Consider the following 23,787-nt stretch of genomic DNA (forward strand, 5'->3'; position numbering starts at 1 on the left):
TAACTCTAGACTGCTGTGGGAAGCTCCTTCCAAGGACACAATGAGCCACTCCCTCTTCTCTCTTTTCACTTGTCTCCTTTTGTGTGCATCTTAGTCCCAGAAATGCCTGTTACTAACCTAGCTCTGGGGAGTTTTCTCCCCGGAGTCCCTTTGCTTCTTCTTACAGAGTTTGGTCTAGACCTACTCTATCTGTAAAGTGTCTCGAGATATCTCTTGTTATGATTTGATACTATAAATAAAATTGAATTGAATTGAATTGTTAGCTCTGTTAGCTACTTTAGTTTAGCAGTTAGCGATGGCTTTTCTCTTTCACTCTCCAAATTCTGTTGATCAGCGTGTCAAATGTTTAGCTATTCCTCTGCCTCCTAATGTGATAACTGTACTGCCTTTTTGACTGAAATCTGCGAGACTAAAATGAACCGAACAATACATACATACCCTGAACTGTGACTAAGGGACTGAATGTTTGGGATTTTTTACTTGAACCATTGCGTCCCTAAGGTCAGTAGATGAGCGACGGCTGTCGGTAGTGTCTTGAGAGTCAAAAGATACAGTTTTGCAATGCCCAAAATCGCAGCAACAAGCAAAGTACGCATCAATCCAATAGCATTGATCAACAACATAGTCAACTCACCCAGATACACTGTGGTCATTTGTGGCAGTAAAAATCTTACTTGTTACCCCTGTTAAGATGAGGACGACAAACAACCCAAAGAAAAGAGGAAGACTGAAGGACAAGGAGCGGTGGGAAAAAAGGCCTCAAAGTCGACCTTCACCATAATAATCCCTCAGCCTCCCACTGCCCAAAATATGGTCCAACCAGGTGCAATGTGAGGGCTTTTGTCCAGAAATTGAATGAGAAATGATTACAGTGATAAGCTCAACACCAGTGGTCTGCAAAATCACTATGTGCCAGGCTCCCCCACTCCCAATCACAACTCACATTTTAGCAAGGAATCCAACAAATTGGACTCTGAATCAAAAGAATTCAATGCCATTTTGAACACTAAGATATGGGGACAGCAGCAGAACTGGAAGAGTGCTTTTGATTGCAACATACAAATTGAACAGGTCAAAGTGACGGTTACTGGAATACACTGAACAGAGTGTCTTCACAGCTAATGTGATGCTGTAATATTTATTTAGTCAAATTTGTTCTAAATCAACATACCCTACAATTCTTATCACATTAATGTTCTCTTGTTTTAGGCTACATTTACATTGCTGTTTTGGTTTAAAAAGAAAAGAATATCTTCTGCTACGTTTCCCCCTCTCATTCCCCCTGCTCTGGCGTTTCCCCCTCTCATTCCCCCTGCTCTGGCGTTTCCCCCTCTCATTCCCCCTGCTCTGGTGTTTCCCCTCTCATTCCCCCTGCTCTGGCGTTTCTGAGCCCCTAAACCGGAGACATTAGGAAACACTTCTGACCCGTTTTGGTTTGGAATCTGCGGGGTTGTGTTGCAGTCTCAACAGCCGCAAACGGAGACCTTTGGCAACACTGACACTGACGCCAACGTTTCTCCTCCTGATTGGGTCTTATCAGTCACGACGTCTTGTTCTCTGAGACTAAAGCTACTAACCAGACATGGGGGACTCGAGTCACATGACTTAACTCGAGTTAGACTTGAGTCGCAAATTTTAGGACTTGAGACTTGCTTGATAAACATTCATAAAAGACTCGACTTTGACTTGATATTCATGACTTGAGACTTGACTTAGACTTGAGTCAAATGACTTAAAATGACTTTACATTCTGTTTATTTCTGATATTGAGGTGGAGTTAACTTTACGATTTTAGAAAATCTGATTAGGTGCTGTTGCATGCGCAGCCAGGAACCCGTTGATAATATTACAAAGTGATGCGGCAGACCTGCAGTAAACGAGTAGTAACTTGACGGCATGGATCCCTCTGTACCGAAAATAATAAAGTTTGGCTATAAGGATTACACATCTGACCAGGCAAAGAAGAAACGAACGGCAGTTTGCAAGGTCTGCAGTGCAAACATTTCCCACACAACCACCACCACATCGAATTTCATCAGACACTTCAAATCCCACAAGGAAAGGTAAGTTACAGCCCAGTCTCATGGCAGTTTGTGAAATGGTCAGGTTATTTAATCTATTGATACGTGTTCACAGGGACGTTTTTCTCGTTTTTTTCGTGGTGGCCAGCACGAAAATGTGAAGTAATGTATTTCAATGGGAAGCATATTTTGTGGTCACAGCACGAAAATGGTAGGGAGTAGTATAAAAAGCCGTAAATCCGCGTAGGGAGGTTGGTCGGGGGGGTGGATGGGTCAAACAACACAGGGCTTTCACCCGGGAGACCGTGGATCGCGTTCCGCGTGTGGTGTTTTGTTTCCCGTAGTCTTCCTAATCACAACCGTCCCGTTATTGTTGCGCGTCCCCAGCGGCCATCTCCCGGCGTGTGAGGCGCCCTTTCCCCGTAGGGTATTTCATGCTGGCCACCACGAAAAAAACAAGAAAAACATCCCCGTGAACATGTATCAATAGATTAAAAATAACATGACATTTACACAAACTGCTGTGAGACTGGGTTGTAAGTTATGAAGTCAGCCTAATCTTTTTAGCTAACAACAGTTACAGTAACTGACAAACGTCACTCTCTCACACACACACACACACACACACACACACACACACACACACACATGCAGATGTAAGTATGTGAATAAAGCTAGGCACACATACACACACAACACACTCTGCACTTTCTCACACACACATGCACACATTCACTCACCAATATTAATAACTTTTCACTCACTCTCTCTCTCACACACACGCACACATTCACTCACAAATACACTGACAAATATTAACATATGCTATCCATTCCATGTGATACATACACTCAGTCAATCTCTCCAAATTACACAAAGATGGGATTTAGCTCCTCTTAAACTCTTTAAGAGAAGGAAAGGTTAAAGGATGTGTTTCTGTCCCATAAGAGTGAGGCATAGAAACCACGTAGAAACCATTATACTTGAATTGTTTGAATGAATTTCATGATTTGATGTCATGTTTGAGGCATATTGAACAAATATGTATGTTGATTTATTGTTGGCCTAATATCAGTGTTTTTTGATCTGTATAAATGTAAACTGTTCAGATGTATGTGGCTTGAACGCAATGTCTTTTGAATATTGAGTAGGAAAAAATGCAAATAAAACTCCAGCAGTTCATAACCACTGTCTTTAGCTTGTTTAAAAATGGAAACTTGACTTGCTTAATTGTCACAAAAAATGACTTGGACTTGCTTGAGACTTGAAGGTTAAGACTTGAGACTTAAAGGTTAAGACTTGAGACTTGCTTGTGACTTGCCCATCTCTGCTACTAACATTACCATGACAACTACCAGCAGCGGGCGCAGTCTACATGCTGCCTCCTGTTTATGTCCAGTATACCAGAATGATGATGAGATATGAGGTTTGGGCGTGTTAGTTTAAACAGAGATTAGTTCTTCTACTGGAGATAAAAACACTTGGTGCACCGAGATCACTTTTGGCTCAAAACTCTGCTTAAAAACCAAAACATAGCGGTGGAGATGTAGCCTTAATTTATTGGTAACATTTTCTTGGTTGTGAGCGTGTTTTATAGGATCATAGAAATGACACACATGGTATGACGGACCCCTGGTTCATTGTCTTTGAGCAGTATTGTCGGAGTATTGTATGAATATGAAGTGTACCTTGGTGGCCAGGGCTTCAGCACTCTCTCTACATGTCCTCTCCATCACCAGGTCCTCCTGAATGGCATTGACCTCTTCAATTACCATCTGAGAAACTAAGAAAAAAAGAGAATTAAAGACAAAGGAAAATACACCATACCCTAACCATATTCAGGCACGTGGACAGATAAAGCCCAGCTACTGCTCAAGCACCTGCCCCTTTGGCCTCTTTCATTCTATTTCTAATTTTATATTTAGGTTAGTTTTTTTCTTTGGCCCATGGCATCAATTCTCAATTAGAAGCATGCTGTAATGCTCGACAACTGCATTTGAGTTGTGATTCTGCGAGACAGAATTCGAGCCTCTCACAGCCACCACAGTTCCGCAAATGGAGCGCCCTGCGGAGCAGCGTCCACGTCTCCCTGACCTGCCTCCATTAGTGACAGCCGGCAGGTAAGTTTTCCCCCAGGTGCAGAGCGGAGCTGCTTCTGAAACGCGCTGCGGCACGTCTGTGAAATCACAAAGATTGTCTAGAGTGGCCATGAATCCGCCGCAGCTGCGCCCGTTGGAAGCCTCAGCATTGTCTGTCACTGTTGTGAAATTAAACTACAATCTCAATAGAGCCAGCCTAACATCAAGCTTATTACCTTAACAACAAGCGCTGGAAACGGGTGAACTCTCGTAGGCTACTTATTTCCTTTGTTAGGGAACTGATACAAATACATAGTTAATATTACGTGGTTAATTAAAAAATCGAAAACCGTATGCCTTGGGATTTTTTGTGTGACAATTTTTAAAATCAATTATTTCCCATAACATATTTTTTTATATATTTGTTTTACCAATGATTGAGCTAAATATTTTCTGTTATATGGTAACGCCGACAAAGACTGCATCATATACATTTCCAGCAAAACAGAGTAAAAGCAGAAAATGCAGTAAATCCATGTTATGTTCTTCTTTACAAATGAAATACATGTCAGACTGACTGACTGACATGTGATGTGTGTGTGTGTGTGTGTGTGTGTTTTTAAAATCATCATTATATTTGGATATCAGAAACATTCATTTTCAACATAGAATTAGGTGCAAACAACAGAATGTTCCATCACTAAATAACCTTATGTTTACATTTACAAATTTACAATCTGTGTTCTTCTGTGAAATTATTTTTTTTCTTTATCATTCACCAAAAAGCAAGTTCAGAGGTTCTTTTCAGCTGTAACGGCTGTTATTGTGTGATCTGGCAACACATTCTCACTCCCATCGCATAAAATACGGACATTTGGTCAGGTGCCTTTGGTGTTGTTATTGACGCTAAAAGTCTCCTTTAGTGTCATATCTAAACGCTCTTGGACGGGACTATTTGCGCACTTTTGATGTTCTGGGTCAGGACGTACATGTAACTGACATGCAGGACAAGAATGGGACAGTTAGGTTCAGGAAAAGCACCACGAGGCTTAGGCTACCAGTTTGAAGTGAACGCATCATCTATGTTCTTTTTCCGACAACGACAGCTGCAGACTGTTAACGTCCCGGTGTTGGAATCCTCTGCAATGAAATACTGTCACACTGTACAACGTTTAACTGTCAGCATTTTAACCATGTTTAATCCAGTTACTAGCTAACGGTAGGCTAACGTTACCTGCTGTCAAGTGTAGTGTTAACTAGCGTCACACACAGCAATGTTTCTGTTGCCTCTAACGTCTGTTTCAGAGCATCAGAGTGAAGCTCTGCATTTCAATGGCACCGGAATGAGATCCTCAATCAATGGATTGGGTGGACAAAGCAACAAATTAACATATTGAAATCAATCCATGGTCAGTGTGGCAAACATACACAGACACAAGAAAATGACGCTGATCTTACAATGTTGTCCTTGCTAAGGTCAAAGAAAAGTTAGGTTAAAAAAGGTTAAGGCTAAGTCAGTAGCCTTGGTTGATGTGACAAAGTCAATGAAATATGAAAAGCAGCAATTCAAATTCTACTGTATGGCTGCATTCATGTCAATACAAACTAAAAAAGTCAACTCATTACCATTCCATTTAGGATTTCGTAAATGAGTGAGTGCATATCAGTGACTTATCATTTCATTGTGCAGTTAATTGAGATACAGTGAGAGTGGCGTAACACTTGACACTGAAGTATACTGTATATGAATGCTTTGTGTGGCTGCCATCTGAGTAGCCTCGATAGTGAGACCTATGTACATCATTATGATTTGAATTAAAAAGTGAACAAAATCTTTTATTCAGATAAGTTTCCCTACCTTTTTATTTCCATCAGCCAGCACCAATGTGTATTGACTATAGACTAAATAGGGTACATGCAGGAAACAACTTGTGTTGTAAAATAAATGTGATTATAAATAATAGTTTAGAATGTATGTAGGCACTTTGTTAAGTATGACACATGTGATGTTACTGAGATCTAATATAACCCAGGCTAAACAGAAACATTTGCTTTAAAAACCTTCATTATTTGCAAAACTACTGTAGCATGTACAACAGGCATATGACCAGAAGGACAGTGAATGTTTATTTGATAAAATACTGAAGGGCTTTAATTAGTTAAATCAAGTAAGGCACTTAATTTATACTAATATGAATACATATTATAGACTGAAGTACACAATATCTGTTCAATATTCAGAAACAGCAGCCTGAAAGTTAATCCTAATCAAAGCAAGAATAAACCATCAAGCTTAGATCTAATGCTTGCTTATGCTTAATATTGAGCTTAATATCGTTGCTGTCAGCCAGAAACCTTGTATGTCCAAAACTGTTATTGAGCTTTTTTCTTAGACAAAATCACCTTATCACCATTTAAATATTTGTTAAACCCACAGTCAGACGTAAAGGGTGACCAATAGCGTTGATTAATGAAAATAAAATTAAAATGACGAAATAAGGAGATACAAGGTTTCAGATGTATAAACACAAGCTTTCCAACTATCACTTAAACCGCAGTTTTCTTTAGTTTGTGACAATATGTGCTTTCTAAACTCCACCTCACCCACAAGCACTTCAATTTCTGTGTCAGAAAATAGGACTGGACGATTAATTGAAAAATAGTCTATATCCACCACGTTCCACTTCCAGGATAGCTCCGGTGCCACTGGAAATTCCGCCATATGTTCTTCTTTTCTGCCGGATGTCCGTCTCCTTCCTCTGTCTTTGTGTTGGCGTTCTAACCTCTGGTGGATTTGTGAGGACTATGGTTAACTGCTCCTCAGATCTCTGCAGGGTAAATCCAGACAGCTAGCTAGACTATCTGTCCAATCTGAGTTTTCTGTTGCACGACTAAAACTACTTTTGAATGTACACGTTCCACCAAAACAAGTTCCTTCCTGAGACTATTTACCAGAGGCACCGTGGCTCCGTTCGATGCTTAGCACCGCCCAAGACGATTGTGATTGGTTTAAAGAAATGCCAATAAACCAGAGCACGTTTTTCTCCCATCCCAGAATGCTGTGTGGAGTAGCCAGACCCTCCTCTGCAGCGCTGTGGAGGAAGGTCTGGCAATGTGAGATGTTAAAGGAATTATGATTCTTTGAGTTTTGTTAATCATTTGAACATTTTAATGTATGCATCATGTTCAGAAATGTTCATACTGTTCACTGAGCTGTGGTATGGAAATGTAGTCAGAGGCCCATGTCGTTTATTACCTCTGGTGACATTCTGGTGACCGGACAGAAACACCATGTATGTGGACTGAATGTGAACTGATGTATATGTCAAGGTCACCAGTGGGGGGAAAATACTGTTTTCTTATAGGACACAGAGGAGTGTTGCGTGAGGACTTTTGTCCAATGATAATAGAGTATTGTAGAGAGACTATTTCCCATAGGATAAGGAGAGATCTGTTTTTGGCTGTATTCCAATCAGAAAGGATTTCTTTTGTTCTGTGACAGTAAAATTGATGCACACAAACTTCTCTGTGGGAGTTATTGGGGAAAACTGATGAGACCGTGACACTTTTTCTCTGCAACTTCCCTGTAATTAAATTACATCAACTTTTGCAATATAGCACTTTAACCATCTCTGTGTTCTCTGTGCTTCTGTGTTTGTACATTGAGTCCTAAAGCGCATCACTGGAACAGAGACTAAACGAAAAATAATCAAAACCGAAATTCTGAAACTTTAACCTACGTAATTTTCCCATGTTGGTTATTTCGTTTTTTTAAACCTGTTATTACGTTCGCCACTATGTGTGTTCATGTACTTCAGTCACGTAACTCCACCCCGTTCAGTCTGCAGCATGGAAGCAACATGGAGGAGAAGTGTGCATTCAGCGTGTGTTCACACAGCCTGCGACGGCCGTCAGACGGCACGGCGAAAACGCAGGCCTTTCCATGCATTTGAATGGGGGTAGTGTGTTTAGGCTGTGGCAGGGGAAGCCGCTGGTGGGAGCTGGAAAAAACGCAGCAGTCTGCGGCGAAACGGTAAAACCGAGTCAACTTTTTGAGAAACGAAAGCCGACATTACGCTGCGGTCGCCAATCATGTAACCAGCGATCAGACTTGTCGGTGTGTTTTGAGGCGGTGTGAGATAGGGCCGTTGAAATTAATCACTGCATCGATGCATCACGATGCAAACCTAGACGATTCTGCAGTGATGCAGTGACAGACCATAATCGATTATTGCCTACTGATGTTTTTGCCTTTTGTCTGTTGTGTTCAGACTCCGCTATATTCAGGAGGTGCCTCCAGGTGTTTTAAGAGCAGATACAATAAAAAGGGGAGTTCATATACTGTATATCTGACTATATCAGATGTATATTTGTTGATGAAAACCATGTGTAGCAATATATAATAATATTGAGGAGGTGACGCATTTTGAATCGTTGACAGGATAATCATAATCAAATCGAATCGAAACAATGAACAAACACTGAACTAAAGAGGCTAAAAAGCTTTGTAGAGCTTAGGTGAACTGCAGGGTTGGTCAGGGTTGACACCTTTCACATTACGCAGTCATTTGATTTATTGTTGATATAAAAAAATATTGATTATTGCAGCTTTAACTAAACCTGGGTAGTTGAAAAGAATCAGGTAAAATTCCAAATCACAAACTGTAATATTGTTTAAGCTGCAATCACACCTCAGTACAAAAAGAACGCCCCTGAAAGATGCCCTACCACTTAGCTAATTAAACGTTGTGGTTGAGCGAGGAAGAAATTAAGCATTAGTGGCATTGCTGTGGGCAATTCCTTCCCCCAGTGACACCTAATTAGGAAGTTGATGAACGCCAGCGGCGGGCGATATCCACGTTCCTCCAGCGCCCTCCACATCAGTCAGTCAATAGCACTTAGCTGACAGTTTTCCTCCTCGGCCTCTTCTCCGTTCCTCTCTGCCTGTCTCCATAATGCCGTGGCCACACTAAGCAACCTACGAAAGGATGCTTTGAACTAAATGACATGTTAATTATAATTACTGGTAGCCATGGTAAATAAACAGCGGTGGAAGTGTTGAAAGTGTATGAGCACCAGTCGACGGGGGGCTCTGACACCTCAGAATTGGCAGTCTTAATTGTAAGTTTCGGCCTCCCCATCATCACCACTCCATCTTTTTTCTACCCTCTTTTTTGTGCCTGCCTTTTTTCATCCTCCTCTCAGGAAAGACAGTGATTACCCCTGTGCCGACGAGCTGCATAATGTTATCAGCGCCGCCAACGGAGCAGTGAATTAAATTGTATCTGCAGCCTCTGTGAAGCTTTGATGAGGGGGGCAGATGCCTTTGTGGTGTTATCATTATAACACAATGGTCATGTTGTCATCAACCTTGCCATCGGCAATTGAAAAGGCATGATTGTGTGTTGGGGGCTTTTTCCTCCCGTCCTCCCACTACCCCCCCCACCAACCCTGTTGCCCCACCCCCAGCCGTTTCATTGTGAATAGGAGCAATTTTCTAAGAGCTATGAAATCACGTAATAGGTCCTAATATGCAGCTGCTTGGCACAGTGAGGCAGCCTCTATTAACGACGAAGTCAAACACAATATGTGTTTTGGCTGGAGAATCGCTGAATACACGAGCACGGGCCAGATTTATTCAGATGAAAATCCACACAACTGTCACCGTTACAAAGACAAACTATTTGCTCTATCTTTTGACATGTGGAGCCCTATTTTAAATTCTGTCTTCACTAAAGTGGTCATAACAAAGCATTCAACTGTAAGGAAAATCATTTAAAAAAATTGAAGATGGGCCAAAACATTTGAAATTTGTAGCGTTTGGAATGAGACTCGTGATAAAAGCTGAAGCCAAGACATATTCCTATGCCATCATCTGTGTGCTGGTTCACATATTTGTACAGCTGTGATCATTTTTAAAAGAACAAACGTTTGTTGCAACAGAACACAGGTTCTCTTACCAATCCAGATGCTGCCACAAATGAGATCACATAGGTATTGGTAGGCAGATGTGTTAAATCTGATACACCTTTCTGAGAATGTGCTGTTTGTTCCTTAATAAAATGTCTCAGTGTCCTTGTGTTGGCATCAAAGGTTGATTCACTTCACATGGAAATTGCTCATTGCTTGAAAACACATCATCTGCTAATTATTCTAATTTTGATTATGTTACAAGAGGGCAAGTACAAATAAAAAAACTGCTGGCCAAGTCCCTCACAAAGCTGAATTTATGTCTGTCAATGTTTTGTGTGCGTGCGTGCGTGCGTGCGTGCGTGCGTGCGTGTGCGTGTGCGTGCGTGCTTGCAAAAGGAAGATCACCAAGATACCAGAGATTAGGGCTGCACGATATATCGTTTCAGCATTGACATCGCGGTGTGCGCCTAATCTCGCAAAAAAGTAAAAAAAAATGTACATCCTGTTTTGTGTGGCCTATTGTCCCTATCCATGGCCTCTCCCATGTTAATCCCATAGACATTACATTTAGATGATTTTTTGTAGATATGTCCTTTGCAAAATCAGTCAGCACCAACATCGCGATGTGTGCATGTGCAATACAGTAGTCACATTACAGGACGTGCAAAGTCAATGCTGCAACTGCTTGATACAAAAACTTGCATGGTTTTCATTTTCCACGTCTAATGTCACCGGCCGACCCTTTCCCTTTAAGACAGGTGGTCATGTGGGCAACGTGTGTATGTGACGTAGTCTGGCGGGTTTGTTAGGGGAAGGGATTTTTTTTTTTTCTGCATCAGCCGTAAGCTTGGCCAGCCAGTGGTATTACAGACTTGAAACTCAATTCACATTGACAGTACATGCACATAACTTTAGTCTTGTTGAGAGAACCATAGGGAAGGGCTTTGAAACTTAACTTGCCATTGAAATGACCCTTTTCTTTATCTGTCTCTGCTCACAGAGCTTTGTTTCTGCTAGCCATCCACAACGTCACTGCTGCATCGCTTCCTGAGTTTTAAACTACGGAGTGGCCCGAACAGAACGCGTGTGGGTTAATCATGAGTCAAAACAATGAGAAAAGGAATTTGCGTTAACTCGTTATTATCGTGTTTATTTTGACAGCCCTAATCCATTTATTATGAATGCATTCAAGAGTTAAAGCTTGTTTGTAGAATAAAAAACAGCAGAGATAAACTGACCTTGCTGGAACTCATTGAGCTTCTTGATGGCCTCGTCTCTCTCCTCCTCCAGCCTCTTGCACTTATGTAAGAGAGTCAGACAGAAAAACTTTAACACACGTTTAGATACACAATACAGTCTAAAAGGATGATTTAAATGAGCAAATATTTAATCAAAGAGTAAGTAAATAAGAGTACACATCTGACCAGACATATTTTAGTCAGTATTCAAAAGGTATTGAGCTCCAATACCAAGCCCTAACTGGGGTTACCTCTGGCTTTCTGAAGGGTGATACCAATACCAGTTAAAATACGGATTCGTTTTTGGACCAGTATTAAGATCGGACTTTTTGTGACTTTTTAACAGCTTCACCTCTTATACACCTCTAATACTGATGGATTCTTAAATCCCATCAAATAAGACAGAACAGGATAACTAGATGGTTAAAAACATGGACTCCAAAACATTTCCACTCATGTTTCCAACTTCCCTTTATTAATAATACCACGCCCACAAGTACTGTGGTGTGGCCGATTTGCCAATCAGTGGCCTAGCTGTCAATCAAAATCAGTGGATCAGAACTATAACCAAAATATGGGAAATCTTGAAATAATAACTAGTGTTCTTTAAATATAAACAAAAACTGCTGTTTTGGTTCCTACATTAGCACAAAAAAGACAACTGGCTATTGTTAGGAGAAGCAAACAGCAGGCTCCCATGTCAAAGTCATACTGCTCAACCCCCTCCCTGCACTGTAGCAACAGTGTGACATTCCATTTACCTTAGTTACAGCGTCAGCCACCACAGGTCCATGTCAGGGTCATGGAGGCATACAGTAGCTTGGTTTTGAACAAATAATAAATGCTGTTATTTTTCTAGTGGACGGTCTCTTTCATAGAAGCCTCAGGAAGCTGCTACTACTCTTACACTATTTCTGCTCTAGCTGCCTCTGCTGCTCCAGGCCCATAGCCAGCTTAGTTGCTCTCTTTTTCAAAATAGTGGACCTTTTATTTTATATAGTGGATCAGTTTTATTGTCCGTCGTTATTTCAAAAGTCTAATCAAAAACTAGTTCACAAAAAAGAAAAACGACTTAAACTATGGACCTTTGGCTCCTTCGTTAATACAGCTGCTTCTACGATTTTCTTTCCCACCCCTAGGGGTCAGACTGGTATTCTTGGCCAAAAACCTTTAAGCTTGAGTGAGCAATGCTCACAGATGCTTACAAAATGTAAGAATTATATTTGACTAAGCAGCAGTTGAAGAAATGTTAAGATTTGTGTATCTGCTAGGTAAAACAGATTTTATACAATCAAAATGTTTCCGTTAATCTTTGCTTGTTTAGCCATGATCAATCAATCAACCTGATCTGAACTCATTGTTATTTGGGTGGCCCTTCTATCCTGGTGTCCTCCTGAGCCTCTCAGTGCTGCCTGGTGGATCCGGGACCTGCTTCCCGACCCCAGCAGGGACACAAGACTGTTACCTGGAGGCTTTGGATCTTTAATGCTTCTCTGAGTCTCTTTCTTTCAGTGTCTGCTGTAAATATCCTTTAGGCAGCATGATGAGGACCGACACTTTGTTTTACTTTACTGCTGCTAAGAAAAGTTGATTTGAAAAAGTTTGTGAAACAAAACGGTCCTGTGCTATTTGTTACAAGTTCAATTTTAGCTTATTACAAGCTATTAGTTTAATAAAATGATACATATTTTTGTAAACCACTCACAAGGGCTGATGTATAGCTGCTCTTTTGTTTCTATTTTTCTAATTAACTACTTTGCTATTTGCAAATTTTATTATTATGAATGTGCATTCTCCTGCAAAATCACACCAATATTTCTAGAATGATTCATTAATTTCAAATCGAGCTATTTCAGTCATCTAGTTTATCTTTTCACATTGCAATATATAGTATACCAGCCTATATTGCAGGAAAAATAAATACAGCAATATCATTCTTTCCAATATGGTGCAGCTCCACTAACAGAGATGGTCAAAACAGAACCAGGGATCAGGTCTATATATTGTAGACATCCAACATGTATGTGTATGACCCTGACTGATATTAACCCTTACCTCCATGGCTGCTGTCTCGTGCCTCTTCTGCAGGCCCTCATACTCCTGCAGGGCTGTAGGGAGCAAAGGATACCAGTAAGCCATGTTCATCAGTACATCACCATATAGCAAATGTCAGCCAAGACAACAGAACTCACATTATCCTGTTAAAAATAAGTCAACAAGAGGGAACTTCTCCAGCATGTGATAACTTCTCATTCAGTGACTAGTGCAGCCTGTGTCCTGTGTCACCTGACTATTACAGCAGGGGATGATGAATATAGTAACACTCTGGCTGACTGAATATTTGCCTTGGGTGTAGCTACAATATTAAGGGGAACTGCCATCTGTCATACATTTATACTAACAGATATTCTGGATGGTCACTGCCAAGATAGTCCATATCCACGAAGTTTCACTTCTGGGATTACTCCGGTGCTGCTGGAAAGTCCGCCGGATTTTACTCATTTAGGCCGGATGTTCCTCTTCCTTTATGTTGGCGTTCTAACCTCTGGTGGATTTGTGAGGACTATGGTTAACTGCTCCTCAGATCTCTGCAGGGTAAATCCAGACAGCTAGCTAGACTATCTGTCCAATCTGAGTTCTCTGTTGCACGACTAAAACTACTTTTGAACGTACACATGTTCCACCAAAACAAGTTCCTTCCTGAGACTATTTAGCAGAGGCACCGTGGCTCCGTCTGGAGCTTAGCACCGCCCAAGACGATTGTGATTGGTTTAAAGAAATGCCAATAAACCAGAGCACGTTTTTCTCCCATCCAGGAATGTTGTGTGGACTAGCCAGACCTTCCGCCGCAGCGCTGTGTTAAATGTGTCATGATGCATACTGTACAATGCAGTGAGAACAGACGTCTGTAAAGAGCTAAGTTATTTTTAACACATGGAACAACATGTGTTAATCAGTAACCAAATTCAGCCTCTACTGCTCCTCAAGACATTCAGGAACTACAGAACAGGAAGCTGACTAAGGATGATATTTTCCTGCAGTTAAGGTATACTGAGCTCTGAATCAATGGCTTTTTAAAGGAACAGTCTGACATTTTGGGATATACAGTATGCTTGTTAGAGCATGGATTTCACGGCCTTTTTTTGAGATTGTTGTGGCCCAAAATGCCTGATTTCACGGGAGCTTTTGTAAAAAATTTCGATAAAAGTTGTAATTTCTTTTGTATGTTTGTTGCAATGAAGTTGCGGAAGACGGTGAAAGTTGCAAAAAAAGTTGCAATTTTTTTTGTATAGTTCTTTAAAAATAAAAAGGAAACTAATAATAACGAATAATAATTGTTACTATTAATTAATTACTCTGGGCTGAGATTTTCTAGAAACCTTACCAAAAAGGCTCAGGATGCTGCAAATGTTGGTAAAATATGAAAAAGGCTGGTGGATTTAATAATGTATTGAATGAATCAAATATGAACATATCTGTCATTGTCAGTGGCTTGTTGATCGTTACATTGTTAGTTAATTTCCTATCCTGGCCTGGGACACACATTCATACGGTTTAATAAAGTACTTATTGGACTTTAACTTATCATTGCACTTAATAACAATCAATGATCAATCAATAACATAGCTGTCCTCAATTTAGGTCAAACTGTACATCTCATCTGCATCCACCATGTGTGATTGTTTGTTTGTGTGTGTGTGTGTGTGTGTGTGTGTGTGTGTGTGTGTGTGTGTCTGTATGTCTGTGTGTGTGTGTGTGTGTGTGTGTGTGTGTGTGTGAGCACGCGTCAGTCGCGGGGGGAACTGAGCAGCAGCCCCCCCGCTGCAGAGAGCCGACAGGATTGAAACAGCAAAATGTATACAGGTTGGCAGGATGGTCTGAAATGTTTTGCACGGTCTTTCGCTGTACGTTTTGTTGGTAAATGTGAGATGTTCGAGTCACACACACGTCTCGTCTTCATATCAGAAACTAGGAAATGAATTTGACCCATTCTCACTCCCGCTTGGTCAGTGGCTGCACGTGGGACTGCTGGGATTGTGTGAGTAATGAAAATGCGATAGGGGGCTCCGGCTGTTAATCAATGTCTTCTAGTGATGCGGGCCCCTGATTGGACCAGGCCGATAGTTACGCGTCTGAATCACTCAATTCTCATTGGCTACCCGCCAATGTGGCAGGTAGATTGACAGTGTTACCCGCCAATTGCATATTTCACGCGCATTTAGCGGGTGGTCGGGTGTTAATTTCAGGCCCTGCTCCTATGTATTCTGAATATTTCTGAATGTCAGATTCTACGCTTACGAGAATACTTTGATTAGTTGGTGGAAGTAATTACACATGAATGAGTACATATTTGTGAAAGAGCAAAGGTTTTTTTGCTTAGAATCAACAAAAAAAAAATACATAATGGAGCTTTAAAATGGATTCTTCTCACTAGAATCTTTTTTTTTTTTTTTTTATTCTGTTCATTCCAAGCAGAGCCAAAGCAGAACATGCAGAAAGTCCATCTTATGTTCTTCTTTATGAAGTCAATAAATGTCAGACTGACTGACTGACATGTGATGTCATTCTTCTTAGAAAACTATCAGTTTTTAGAAATGTCTCATGATATATTTTCTCTAGAAGTGTATTATTCAACTTCCGTTTTTGTTAAAGAAGGAAAAGAAAATCACAATACTCAATACTATCGAATCACAATACTTCTAGAATCGCAATACAAATCCAATGGGCAGCCCATGTATCGGCAGCCCTGTTACACACAGTAAGAAATGTCACTACAGTAAGCACTGCACCCCCCTGCCACACAAATTCTATTGTGTTTCATCAAATGACCACACAGCAATCTGTAGGCCAAGTTTTATCTCAACAGAGGAATAGTGTTGACATAGCATGGGACGAGAGGGGGGGGGGGGGGCCCCCATAGCAGTTTCAGCCAGTCCTGCTGTAGGAGGAGTAGAGCCCAGGCCTCCTACTGGACATGGACTTTGGCCATGAATACAAACAGCCGTGAAGTGATTGATCATTAACCAGGAGACATTATAGTAGCAAGTCTCAGTCAAACTTCTCCCCAGCTGACAGACCATTAACAACACTGGTTCTAAATCACAGGATACACCTGACACCAAACACTTGTCCTTTACTGATCCTGCTTTGTCATTTATTGTCAGAATCAAACATCCGTTCAAAACAACTGCTCCACGAGCTGTGTAGCCTAGTTTTACCACCTAGCTACTACAGTTGAATGCTGAACAATCTCTCTGATTAGTTTAAGTTAAAGCGCCAGTTTCTCAGTGAGTGTCCCAGATATGACCGCTGCTGTACGGAGGACACGACCTAGTAACATGGGACTGCTCAGAGCAGACTTACCTCGGTTTGACAAGTTTTCAATGACATGTATTTTATGGAGCTCTTCTGCAGCCATAGCGAGACAATCTTTAACCGCAGTTCAACAGGAAGTGCTGGCTCGCCTCGCGACACACCTGGAAGATAGCATACAGCCACACGCATAGCCTACAGTAGGATAGAGTAGTACTAGTAACAGAGCACGTTCACCTTCATCTTCATCATCATCATCATCATCATCGAGCCACACGCATAGCCTACAGTAGGATAGAGTAGTACTAGTACTTCTGCCATTAAGGTGGATCATTCCAAAAACTGAACATAACAACATATTCACTCCTACTCATGCCAGGGTGTTAAAACCTCAGACACAAAAAAATGTTATTTAAAGATAGCAGCTCTTGAAGGGACCAATGACATTTCTTTTGAAAAAAAACAAGACATTTTACTGACTTTAAATGAAGAATTAACATGAACTATTCTAGCAAATGTTAAAAAAAGTTTTGTATCAGACTCTCTGAGGTGCTTATTGTAGCTGTGACCAGCACAAACTTTTACACTTTTTTAGCAAAATATACAAAAAAGTAATTGCCTAGTAACACCAGACGCACCTTTTCTGCAGTTCCAACATTAATCAGCAGATAAACACTTAGCACTTAGCCCAACACTCTCGGAATCTGTCAATATAAAGCTCGATTGAATAACTATGTATTCATATGGACATTCAATTCTTTTAAAATGACTGCAGACATTTTACATTTTTACCAGCTGCGACAGCAACACAGGTATAGTTTTCACCGTGTGAGTCAAGACGCTGTCCTGGAGACCCCTACAGCAGGAAGCCAGAAAAAGTGAGCATCAGGCGGCGATGACAGTTAAGTTTAGACACAAAAACCACTCGTTAAGTTTAGGAAAAAAGATTGTGGTTAAAACACTCCCGAGGAACGAACGAGCGTTTCCTGGGTGAACTCTGCTCTCCGATTTGAGAGCTCTGTGTTCTATGTTGACACCAAGTTGTTCTATTTCATTCTGAGATTATTTTCCATTGAATATTGAAGTTCATTGTTTTGGCATGGCTGGCTGAGTGCCTCTATATCCATGATAATGAAAGGGAGATTTTATTCTTGCATGTTTTGTTTTGTTGTGCATGATCAAACCCCCCCCCCCCCTTCTTACCAAATCCCACCCAATCTGTTATGTCAGAGATGACATTAACTGGCTGGTTAATAAGTTCGATGCGTCAGTGCCTTGCTGAAGGTGTTGAATGATATTTGTATAGAGATGAGACAGCATACTCACATAATTTAATTTATTCATAGACATGACCTCACAAAACCATTATTGTTGCACAACAAAGAATTAGTTCCTGCAGACAGACGGGAATGTTTAATATAATCTTATATATTCATCTTTCGCAGCACAAATCAAACATCAAAACACAAATAATGTAAACGTCCACTGTATTATTTCCAGAGTAGGGAGGAGAGGGTCAGCGTACAAGGGAAACATAGTCAGCTGTGTTCCTCAGCATGGGGAGAAAGGGGACACGACACAATCAGTTATAGCTTGAACTTGAAGCCACTGACATGAAAAAATACAGCAGTTGCCTATTATTAAACCACACAGAGGGTGGTGAGAGAATAAAAGAAGTATTCGACTATAACATCACCCTCAGGTAAGTGCAGGTGACATTTATGATGTTCAGCTGGTGAAGCTGTAAGCTTGTATTGTTCAGCAACTATTCATTGTCATTCACAAATGACATTCAAGTCAAATCAACATCTGTGACAGTCTCAATAAAAAGCCAACTTTCTGAGCTTCACCTAACTCATACAGACTGCGGGGGTAATCTATCTTCTATACACACATACTGTACGTCTTCAGCTGGAAACCTCTTGTTTTTAGTGGAGATAGAAATTACATAGCATTTATTTATTTTTAAAAGAAGAGGGGGATCCAGCAGTAACACACCCCAATAAATAAGGACTTGTATAATTTGAAGGATATGTTCACTTTTTTCCAATCAAGGGGGTAGACATTACAACCACAGACACTTTCCATACACAACTTGTGAACACATGTATACGCTACAGTACATCTACAGAAGGGGGGGGGGGGATTATTCCAGGTAGAGGAGTGGGGGTGGCTTGATTCATGAGAAGAAGATGAACTGGAGGTAATAAGAACAGTGGAGAAAGAGGAGGTGAGGTTGAGGATGGGTGCAGGGCTGTAGGGGAGGATGAGACAAAGGAATAAAGGGGGAGAGGGTTGGTGGGTAAAAGGCTGAATGGGACTAGAAGTGGGACATCTCTTAGTGTGCCTCAGTGCCGGGCGGCAGACTCCCTGGGGTAAAACTCAGCCAGGGTGCTCTGAGGAATCCTCTTGAGCATCTCCTTGGGGAAGATTCGCAGCAGCTGCCAGCCGATGTCCAGGGTTTCATACACCGTCCTGTTGTCGTACGGGCCTGAGGGAGACCAGAGGGGCCACACGCTGCTGGTTAACATCCAGATATCAAGTGGGCGGATCTAATGCACACACACTCTACTGTACAGCACATCAAGCAAAACATTTTCTTACAAATGGACCGTTAGGAAAGAGATACGAAGAAACTTAAAAGCCCTTTTCGCATGGGACAAGTATTACCTGGGGACCTCTAGTAATTTGTCGTCTGTGATCTTAATCCCGTGCAAATCTGCCATGTGGACAATTTGTCATATAAAAAAAAAAACATATTTGGCCAAACAGAGATTGTGTGATATCAGACCTGTGTGAATCAGCTGTTATTTGGAGTTGTATTGGCAAATATAAATGACAGTTTTGACATCATTTGTGGGAGATAATGTCAGTAAATTATAGACTTTACTTATCCTGTGTGAATGTGCTGAATGTAACACAGACCTGGCGGGGTAATTTCTAAATCACATAAGATCCCCTGTTAACACTATTACCGTGTAACATGGACATAGAAGGGCTTTGACAAATGTGGAATTCTGTGCTTGTGTGCCCAAGCTGCAGACACAGAGCAACATCAGCATCCCATTGGAGTCGTTTCTGTGTCCACCTCATGGGTATAAGTCGAAAGTTCACTCGTCTCATAGCTCTGGTTTGAGATAAACAGCAGACTCTTTAGCTGCTAAATGTTCCACTCCGTTCACCAGCTGCTCGCTAACTTTGTCTGTAGGCTGTTTGCTGCTGAGCCGGTAGTGTACAGTGGCTTATTTAAGCATTGATTAATTTTTCACTAATAACAGCTGCCTGCTGCTGGAAGTGAGGTTATTAAGGGCAGAGTTTGCAAGCTGTTAAACCCAAACAATAAGCTAAAATAAGCTAAAAAGCTCCTTAGAGCTGAGGGCAAGTGCAGAGTTGGTGATAATTCTCTGTGGGTTAGCAACAAGTGGCCACTTTTACATTACACATTACACAGTGCCTTAAACCATTGTTATTAAAATAGTATTAGTGCATCTTTTAAGCAGTCTGTCATTCCCCAACCACCTGAGAAGAGGCTGGCTACACGTCGCCCACAAGCCCAATCCGAGCCTGGCGAGCTGGGCCGGGTTCGGACAAATGATGGTTGGGTTTGGCCAACTTGACATGGTGCCTCAAGTTCTTTTTGTTGAAAATATAGTGTCAAATAAATAAAAATGATGGAGCTACTGTCTGTGTTGGGCTACTTCTTGTTCAGTGCTGTCGCCGTCGGTGTCAGTTTAACGCAAAAGCATACATTGGCCTTTAGGCAGCAGATAGAGACAGGAGACAGCTACTGCCAATGCTCCTCCACTTCCACACATATTTGCTTACTAAATTTGACATACTCCAGGACGTATCATTACATCACAAGAACCCTCTTGCACTGACCCCATTCCCATTATAACTACTGTAAAATACTAAACACTATAGTAAACGTTCTGTACGTGATTTGATCCATTCTTTCTATTCAGTCCGAGTCTCAAACTCGAGTCCCCATCTCTACCTCCTGCTCCCACACTGCATCAATAAAACAGCAGAACTTTTGCATGAGGTTCTGTGTGGCACGCTCACTGTTTTTTCAATTCTAAAAATGGTTGGTGATTTGTTTTCTTTCAATCAACTAATACACAGGAAGTGAGTAATGGCTGCCTCTGTGAAGAGGCAGATGAAATGTATCAGCTGTGGTTGCATCCTCACCATTAGGAATTGTGTAGACATAGTACCTCCCTAAGTAAAACATGGAAATACGGTTGAAAGGGTGTGAATGGCTCCTTCAGCATCTTCTTACCCTGAGCAATGAAGTTCTTCTCAAACTTCTGGAGGAACTCCAGGTAGAGCAGATCATCTGATGTGAGGGCCTCTTCTCCCACCACAGCCTTCATAGCCTGGACGTCCTTACCAATGGCATAACAGGCATACTGGAGACAAGCAGAGACATTAGTTTAAATGGAAGCAGTCTCCGTCTGTATCGCTCTTCACTAGGGTTGGGTACAGAAATGCGGTGCCAATAGGGCACCGGTTACAACGTAAACGGTAGTACCGAGACTGAATAAGAATGAAAATGTTGGTGCCAAATTTCGGTGCCTATTAGCTGGTACACCACCAAATGGCATGCTGGGTACGCTCTCTACAGACTCCAAACAACCCCAAATAAATTATTTCTTAATGTGAGTCATTCAATTTCTTTTCTTTTTTTAAATTCACACACACAACTTTTAAAGAGTCATAAAGTCAGCCATCCATCCTTTTTATAAAGTCAGCCAACCATCCACAAAAATAAATATATAAAGCTATGATAAAATCTGAGGTGAGAGGTTGTATCCACGACAATAAAAAACAACAAAACAAAGCAAGAAAAGAACAAAAAGTACCCGCACTATAAGGGATGGTTCCATGCTAAACTCACAGGAGAGGAGATGTTACAATGTAGCAAACATTGTCATGTAACTTTCAGATTGAATGCTTTTGTTTCGGGAAATAGCCTGGTCCCAAATAGCTTGCTGTTAGCAAATGATGCCTATTAATGACGCGTATATTCTAGAAGATTCCTACGGTTTGTTTTTTAAGCTTCGAACGGACTTCGGGCTCCACAATATATGGCGGAGCTGCTAACTCCCTATTCTGGCCCTAGATCACTCAGGGGGTCGTGCTTTCTCCGTGTCTGCTCCCAGGCTTTGGAACAGCCCCCCGTCCCATATTAAGGCATGTTCTACAACTGAAAACTTCAAATCTAATTTAAAGACCTTTTTTTTCTTTTTTTTTTTTCTTGCTTTTAGCGATGTCTGAGGCTACCTGGCTTCTGTCAAGCCACTTCCCTGTCTGTCTTTTTATTTCCTATACTGCTTTTTAAGTCACTGCTTATTTTTTTAAAGTTGTTTTGTATTACATTTTGTGGTGTTGTGTTTGTTATGCACTTGTTTTTATTTATGTAGCCTGCTGTTGTTTATCTATTAATTGAGGCATACTTCACCCCATCTGCCATGGTTGTAAAGCACTTTGGGTCAGCTTATGCTGTTGTAAATGTGCTGTATAAATAAAGATAACTTGACTTGCTTTGCTAGGGGACAAGACGATGTCATGGCAGGTGTACTGCTCAGGAGCTGAGGAGGCGCAGTGTTGAGTGTGAAGGTGTTTGGATGAGCAAGCAGTGATACCACGGGCCAGGCAATCGACCCGTTCCAAACAGGCACGTTTCAAACGGGCACTGCACTAGTATTAAAGATGGTTCACAAAGGATTGTCATCAAACATCTGCATATCATCACTTCCCTCTCCATATATTCTCCTCGTCAGTGCCTTTAGTTATTAAAAAAAACGTATGTCCAGTTTACAGGCTGCATTATTATTATGCAGTACAGTAGGTAAGATTTGTTACCAGCTGGTTTGAAACATCAGCATGGTCCTTCCTGGTCATCCCCTCACCGATGGCTGACTTCATCAGACGGGACAGTGAAGGCAACACGTTGATGGGTGGGTAGATCTGAAAGACAAGTATGAGATTTAGTGCTGGGCGGTATACCGTTTATACCGTATACCGGTATTAATTTCCTGTATGATATGAATTTTTCATATACCGTAATACCGGTGCATTGCCGCAGAGAGCACTACGGCCGAATTCAACTGCGGGTGAACTGAGAACGGGAGCCTGTTAACTGCGTCCCCTTCTCACTCATGGTAGGAACTTTATAACACAACAATTAATAACCCCCAACTAACTCTCTTTAACAGGAGAAAACACCATAGCACACAACAATTTGTGAACAGCATGCTGGGTAACATTATAGCTGCTAGCTAGCCAGGTAGCATAACAGTCTGTTAAGCTGGGAGAGGCTCTGGTTGCTACTGAACATTCAAGAAAGTTAGAGGATGAAGAAAGACCGGAGATACACCAGAACAACGTATGCTCAAGAGAGGAGCCGGCTGTTGTTCCCAAGTTTTTTGGTTCTAAAAAATTGGACATAATTTAGTCACTGTTGTTGCCAGTCGCTCTAACGTTACTTGGTTGCCCTAACGTTACTCGGCCGTGCTAACGTTAAAGACATGTCACTTCAAGCATGCAGCAGAGCAACATTATGAACGCAATAACAATCCAACTACGGTCCCGCTACAGACCGTTGAGAAAGACGGGTTAAAGGCAATGATTAAAACACTGGATTTAAGATGCCTTGCCTCGCTGAAATAGGTCCGCCAACCTACTAACATTATTCAAACACTGAAGGAGGCTGACAGCGGAGCTACGTTCACTCGCCCACTGTTGTACAACAGCCTAACGTTACCTGTGGCCAAGGTAGTGTTCATACAACTATCTTACAACTATTTTGTTTTGAAAGGGAAACAATGTTAAAGTTGTTTGAATGTGTATTCATTTGATTTAAGTATATTTTACTACTTTGCAGTTTGCACAATAAAACTAGTTTAGATTCTGTAACTGTTTGATGCATTCTCCTTCATATAACATATTGTATAATGTTGTGGAGCCAAGCAAACCCTTTAGTAATCAAAGCTTTTAGTAAACATGATGACATTAAAATGGTTTTGTGATATTCTATATACTCCTGACAGTAGAATAAGCCATTATAAACCTATATTATATAAAGGCCCAGTCAAGCGAAAGAAAGAAAATACCGTGAAACCGCCAGAATCTTAAAAGATACCGTGATACAAAGTTTTAGTCATACCGCCCAACACTAATGAGATTGTCTGATAATATGTGTTGTTAATGCAAAATGTG

The 23,787-nt window shown here is 41.2% G+C and overlaps 2 protein-coding genes across 2 annotated transcripts in view; both read right to left on the reverse strand.

Moving 5' to 3' along the window:
* shtn1 (shootin 1) overlaps positions 1-16,799 on the reverse strand; it is a 59,396-nt gene extending 42,597 nt beyond the window's left edge. Inside the window, exons 1-4 of the mRNA XM_031300408.2 lie at positions 16,615-16,799; positions 13,306-13,358; positions 11,251-11,311; positions 3,710-3,804 (exon numbers count right to left, since the gene is read on the reverse strand). Coding sequence (XP_031156268.1) covers positions 3,710-3,804; positions 11,251-11,311; positions 13,306-13,358; positions 16,615-16,669 — 264 coding nt within the window. The 5' untranslated portion in view covers positions 16,670-16,799. The remainder of the gene's footprint in view (positions 1-3,709; positions 3,805-11,250; positions 11,312-13,305; positions 13,359-16,614) is intronic.
* Positions 16,800-17,884: 1,085 nt separating this feature from the next.
* The window catches only part of atp6v1ba (ATPase, H+ transporting, lysosomal, V1 subunit B, member a), a 53,975-nt gene continuing 48,072 nt past the window's right edge, over positions 17,885-23,787 (reverse strand). The window contains exons 12-14 of the mRNA XM_031300409.2: positions 22,432-22,536; positions 20,846-20,975; positions 17,885-19,054 (exon numbers count right to left, since the gene is read on the reverse strand). Of these exons, the coding sequence (XP_031156269.1) occupies positions 18,912-19,054; positions 20,846-20,975; positions 22,432-22,536 (378 nt within the window). The 3' untranslated portion in view covers positions 17,885-18,911. The remainder of the gene's footprint in view (positions 19,055-20,845; positions 20,976-22,431; positions 22,537-23,787) is intronic.

Source organism: Sander lucioperca, chromosome 7 (genome assembly GCF_008315115.2).
Source record: "Sander lucioperca isolate FBNREF2018 chromosome 7, SLUC_FBN_1.2, whole genome shotgun sequence".
NCBI classification, from domain to species: domain Eukaryota; kingdom Metazoa; phylum Chordata; class Actinopteri; order Perciformes; family Percidae; genus Sander; species Sander lucioperca.